At 43.8% G+C, this 5,623-nt stretch overlaps 2 protein-coding genes across 2 annotated transcripts; both read left to right on the top strand.

Moving 5' to 3' along the window:
- The first annotated feature begins 233 nt into the window (after nt 1–233).
- On the top strand, nt 234–3,084 carry LOC138868581 (uncharacterized). The gene is made up of 4 exons (XM_070146138.1): nt 234–835; nt 2,194–2,200; nt 2,292–2,444; nt 2,734–3,084. Exons 1-4 carry the CDS (start codon nt 234–236, stop codon nt 3,082–3,084), a joined length of 1,113 nt encoding a protein of 370 aa, XP_070002239.1.
- A 57-nt stretch (nt 3,085–3,141) lies between these two features.
- On the top strand, nt 3,142–3,528 carry LOC138868580 (uncharacterized). The gene has a single exon (XM_070146137.1). It carries the CDS (start codon nt 3,142–3,144, stop codon nt 3,526–3,528), a length of 387 nt encoding a protein of 128 aa, XP_070002238.1.
- The last annotated feature ends 2,095 nt before the right edge of the window (nt 3,529–5,623 follow it).

Genomic DNA, 5,623 nt, shown 5'->3' with positions numbered 1-5,623 from the left:
GATGCTTTGAAGGAGATGCCTGGTTATGTAAAAATGATGAAGGACTTGATGTACCGAAAAATTTGATTTCCAAGACTTGGCCACAGTGACTCTTACTCAGACCTACAGTACAGTGGTGACTAGACCAATTGCTGAGAAGCTATCTGACCCAAGGAGTTTCACAATTCCCTACACCATTTGTAACTTTGATTTTGCCAAAGCACTTTGTGATTTCGGGGGCTAGCATAAATCTTATGCCCCTGGCGATCTATAAGAGGTTGGGGATTGGAAGAGCTAGACCTACTTCTATGTTGTTGCAGCTGGCTGACAGGACCGTGAAAAGACCCTCTTGTATCTTGGATGATGTGTTGATTTATGTAGGGAAATTTGTGTTCCTTGCAAATTTTGTGATTCTAGATTGCAAGGTGGATGAAGAAATTCCCATAATTTTGGGAAGGCCATTCTTGGCCACTAGGAGAGCTCTCATTGATTATGAGACTGGGGAGCTCAAGATGAGGTTGAACGATGAGGAGATAATATTCAATATGCAGAAATCTATGAGGCGACCAAGTGAATTCGCCAATTGTTCTTTTATTGATGTCGTGGATGTAATTGTAGAAGCTAATGATGAGACGTTAAATATTAAGGACCCTCTTGCTGCATGTCTAGTAAATTTAGATGAAGTGAATGAGGAAGAACTGGCAGAATGCGTGTTGTCTTTAGAGGGAAGAGGGTTTTGGGATAGAACTCTTGAATTCAAGCCCCTGCACTTAGAAAACGAAGAAACTCCTCTAGCCAAGCCATCCATAGAAGAACCACCAAAGCTGGAATTAAAGCCACTGCCCGCCCATATCAGGTATGAGTTCCTAGGACCTAACTCCACATTACTTGTTATTATCTCATCTAGTTTGTTAGATGTGCAGGCACAACAACTTTTGCAGGTACTCAAGGAGTGCAAGACTGCCATTGGGTAGACCATGGCAGACATTAAGGGGATCAACCCGGCATATTGTATGCATAAAATTTTGCTGGAAGAGTGATACAGACCTTCCAGGGATCACCAAAGAAGGTTGAAGCCCAACACGAAGGAAGTGGTAAATAAAGAAGTAATTAAGTGGTTGGATGCGAGAATAATTTTCCCAATCTCTGACAGCAACTAGGTTAGCCCGGTGTAATGTGTTCCTAAGAAGGGTGGCATGATGATGGTCAAAAATGATAACAATGAGCTGATCTTTACAAGAACCGTCACAGGCTGGAGAATTTGCATGGACTACAAAAAATTAAATTTGGCCACCCGGAAAGACCATTTCCCACGTCCCTTCATTGATCAAATGCTAGATAGATTGGCAGGGAGGTCTCACTTCTGTTTTCTGGATGGGTACTCAGGATACAATCAAATCTCCATTTCACCAGAGGACAGAGAGAAGACCTCCTTCACTTGCCCATATGGCATTTATGCTTTTCGGAGGATGCCCTTTGACCTATGCAATGCACCCGCCACATTCCAAAGGTGCATAATGGTCATATTAACTGACATGGTCGAGGATTTAATGGAGGTGTTCATGGATGATTTCTTATTGGTGGGAAACTCATTCGATGAGTGCCTTATAAATCTGACCCATGTGCTGAAAAGATGTATTGAGACTAACCTGGTACTTAATTGGGAGAAGTGCCATTTCATGGTACAAGAGGGCATAGTTTTGGTACAATGGGTATCAAGCAAGGTAATCAAGGTGGACTGTGCTAAAGTTTACATGATAACAAAGCTGCCACCTCCCACTTCACTCAAGGCAATCAGGAGCTTCCTCGGGCATGCCTGTTTCTACCGAAGATTCATAAGAGACTTCTCAAAAATTGTCAACCCTTTCTGTAAGTTGTTAGAAAAAGATCACCCCTTCTTGTTTTTTGATGATTGCATGGTAGCATTCGAGGAGTTGAAAAAGAGGCTAGTCACAGTACCCGTCATTTTTGCCCCCGACTAGGAGCAACCATTCGAACTTATGTGTACCGCTAGTGACTATGCAGTGGGGGCAGTGCTAGGACGGCGGAAAGACAAGCTAATGCACCCAATCTACTATGCCAGTAGAATGCTGAGTGGAGCCCAGCTGAACTACACTATGACTAAAAAGGAGATGTTGGTTGTGGTGTTTGCATTCAACAAGTTCAGGTCATACCTGATTGGCTGTAAGGTAATTGTATATACTGATCATGCAGCTCTCAGGTACTTGACTGAGAAGAAAGAGTCCAAACCACGCCTGATTCGTTGGGTGCTATTACTGTAAGAGTTTGACCTCGAAATTTGTGATTGTAAGGGCACAGAAAACCAAGTTGTTGATCATCTATCACGACTTGAGGGAGCTAAAAACTCAGTTGAGGTTGAGGATATTCTGGAAACCTTTCCAGAAGAGCAGCTACTCACTACAAGCCTTGAGGAAGTGCAAACTTTGCAAATTACCTGGCAAGCGGTATAGTTCGCTATGACCTTTCCTCGGTACAAAAGAAAAAGTTTTATCGTGACTGCCGCATGTATTATTGGGATGAACCTTATCTGTTTCAAATATGTGTTGACAATATGATCCGGAGGTGTGTCCCAAAGATAGAACAATCTTTTGTTTTGCAGGCATGTCACGCATCGGCGTATGGAGGGCATTTTAGAGGAGGGAGGACGGGCGCGAAAGTGCTAGAGACCGGGTTTTCTAGCCAACAGTGTCTAAGGATGCACATCAATGGGTGATGGTCTGTAATGAATGTCAGCAAACCAGGAATATTTCTCGTCGCCATGAGATGCCCATGAACCCAATTCAAGAGGTTGAAGTGTTCGATGTCTGGGGGATTGACTTCATGGGCCCCTTCGTTAGCTCCTTTGGTAATAAGTACATACTTGTTATTGTACATTACGTGTCCAAATGGGTAGAAGCTGTAGCTTTTCCCACCAACGATGCAAGAGTGGTGGTGGGATTTTTGAAGAAGAATATATTCACCCGTTTTGGGACCCCGAGAGCTATTATCAATGACGGAGGCACTCACTTCTGCAATCGAGCCTTCGAGAAGTTGCTAGTGAAGTATGATGTGCACCACAAAGTGGCAACTCCATATCATGCTTAGACCAGTGGACAGGTTGAAGTGTCAAACAGAGAGATAAAGAGTGTGCTAACCAAGACTATGAATGCCACAAGAACTAATTGGGCGAAAAAGCTAGATGATGCACTTTGGGCCTATAGAACGGCTTTTAAAACATTGATTGGTATGTCACCATATAAGTTGGTGTTAGGGAAGGCATGCCACTTGCCAGTGGAACTTGAACATAGAGCGTGGTGGGCACTGAAACAGCTGAATCTAGACATCGAGGTTGCGGACACAACAAGAATCATAGAATTGCATGAGCTTGACGAGTTCAAATATCTTGCTTTTTTTAGCACAAGGTTGTACAAGGAAAGAATGAAGAGGTTGCACGACAAGAACATTGTGGAGCAAAATTTCAACCCCGGGGACATGGTATTGCTTTATAACTCAAGATTAAGGCTATTTTCGGGTAAGCTCAAGTCATGATGGTCTGGACCATTTCGAGTGGTCGAAGTATTCCCTTCAGGGGCTGTAGAGATTGCCGCAGAGAAAGACTCTCATATATTTAGAGTCAATGGGCAGAGATTGAAACAATATGCAGGCATGAATGAACCAAAGGAAGTGACAGAGATCCATCTAACTGAACCTCAGAGGTCGAGCGAACCTTAAATCCACCACGAACGCGGTGGGACCATGGCACGACCGCGATGAAACACAAAGATTCTGTCTCTCGCCCCTTCACTCACCGCGGCCGCGGTTAACCGCGGTGAGTCGCAACCTCACTATCGCCCAGGTAAGTGAAAACTAACTTTTTTTATTTTTTATTTTTCTTTTCTAATTCCCCCCCCCCCTAATTTTCCCCATCTCCCCTCTCTCTAAAACCTAACTCAATGCCCCTTTCCCTTTTTCTTCTTCTTCACCTCTCTCACACTTCCACACACACCCCACCCACTTTCCACTCTCTCTTCCCCAACTCCCATGCTTCTCACCCTCTCCTACAACCAGGTATGTCAAGCTTTTCTCTCTTCTCTTGTATTTTTGTTTTAGTTTTATGAAAGTTCAATGCTTTAATTGTTGTAGTATTTATAGTAGATATTTTTCTTTTGATTTTCTTTTCTGTTTTTTTTATGAGTTATGTGCACAATATTGTAGAGAAGTGTGTGCACAATGTTGTTGAGAAGTGTGGGACTTTGTGTGTAAAACTAATTGTGGTAGGCAAAAATAGAGGGCGCTATGGTTAAAGGAAGGGGATTCGAATACCAAATTTTTTCACATGGTGGCGGTTGCAAATCGAAGGAGAAACTTCATAGAGTCATTAGTTGTGGATGGGGTGAGGATTGAGGGAGAGAAGGAGGTAAAAGGGATGATAGTGGGGTTTTATGAGAACTTATACAAAGAGGAAGTTAGTTGGAGGCCGACATTGGAGGGAAGTTCAACCACATAGGGAAGGGAGACAGTGAGTGGCTAGAAAGGGCATTCGAGGAGGAGAAAGTGCATGAGGTTGTGTCAGAGTTGTGCTGGTGATAAGGCCCTCGGCCTTGATGGTTTCTGCTTGGCCTTCTTCCAGCTCTGTTGGGATACCATCAAGGGGGAGTTGATGGAAGCCATTGAATACTTCCATGTGAATGGTGTTTTCGAGAGAAGTATCAATGCTTCTTTTATTACTATTGTGCCTAAAAAGGAAGGTGCATCTTCTATTAGTGACTACAGGCCTATTAGTCTTGTGGGGAGCATTTACAAGATTATTTCTAAAGTGCTTTCCAATAGACTCAAGAAGTTTCTTGATGTGTCTGTTTTGTCCTCCCAGAATGTGTTTGTGGAAGGTAGGCAGATCCTGGATGCCGCTTTGGTGGCAAATGAACTTGTAGACTCTAGAGAGAAAAATAGAGATCCCGGCTTACTATGTAAGTTGGACCTTGAGAAGGCTTTTGACCATGTCAATTGGGAGTTCCTGGATTTCATTATGATGCGGATGGGGTTTGGGGCAAGATTGGATGGGATGGATCAAGTTCTACATTTCCTTAGTCAGATTCTCTGTCCTGGTTAATGGTAGCCCATGTGGTTTCTTTAGTAGCTCCAGGTGTCTCAGGAAAGGAGACCCCCTATCCCCCATGCTATTCATTCTAGTGATGGATGCTTTGAGTAAAATGATGGATCAAACGGCGGGTGGAGGCTTCTTGAGAGGATTCTCAGCTCCGATCGGGGTGCCCAGTGCCCGAAGAGTCTCCCATTTGCTTTTTCCGGATGACACCCTAGTTTTCTGTGATGCCGATATGGATCCTGTAGTTGTTTCAGATATTATCAGGTTTCAAAAACAACCTCGGTAAGTGTGAGATTTTCCCGGTGGGTAGAGGTTGCTAACATCGATGCTTTGTTTTATATTCTCAAATGTAAGGTGGGCTCCCTTCCCACTACTATCAGGGTCTCCCATTGGGCAATTTGTTGGTCCAGTTGGGGAAATAGCTGTGGAGATTCGAGATAGAAGAGAATGCTCTATGGAGGGAGGTCATAGTAGAAAAGTACGATTCCGCGAGAGGGGGTTGGAGGACCAAGGCAATCACAACACCTTTCGGGTGTGGCA

Source organism: Nicotiana sylvestris, chromosome 5, assembly GCF_000393655.2.
Source record: "Nicotiana sylvestris chromosome 5, ASM39365v2, whole genome shotgun sequence".
NCBI lineage: Eukaryota > Viridiplantae > Streptophyta > Magnoliopsida > Solanales > Solanaceae > Nicotiana > Nicotiana sylvestris.
Note: the sequence above shows the minus strand (reverse complement) of the source record. Positions and strands in the feature narration are given on the sequence as shown.

Coding starts and splice junctions, on each gene's coding strand:
- LOC138868581 (XM_070146138.1), top strand. CDS start 234: ATGCCCCTGGCGATCTATAAGAGGTTGGGGATTGGAAGAGCTAGACCT. Junction 2,445..2,733: donor TGCAAATTACCTGGCAAGCG/GTATAGTTCGCT, acceptor AATGAATGTCAG/CAAACCAGGAATATTTCTCG.
- LOC138868580 (XM_070146137.1), top strand. CDS start 3,142: ATGAATGCCACAAGAACTAATTGGGCGAAAAAGCTAGATGATGCACTT.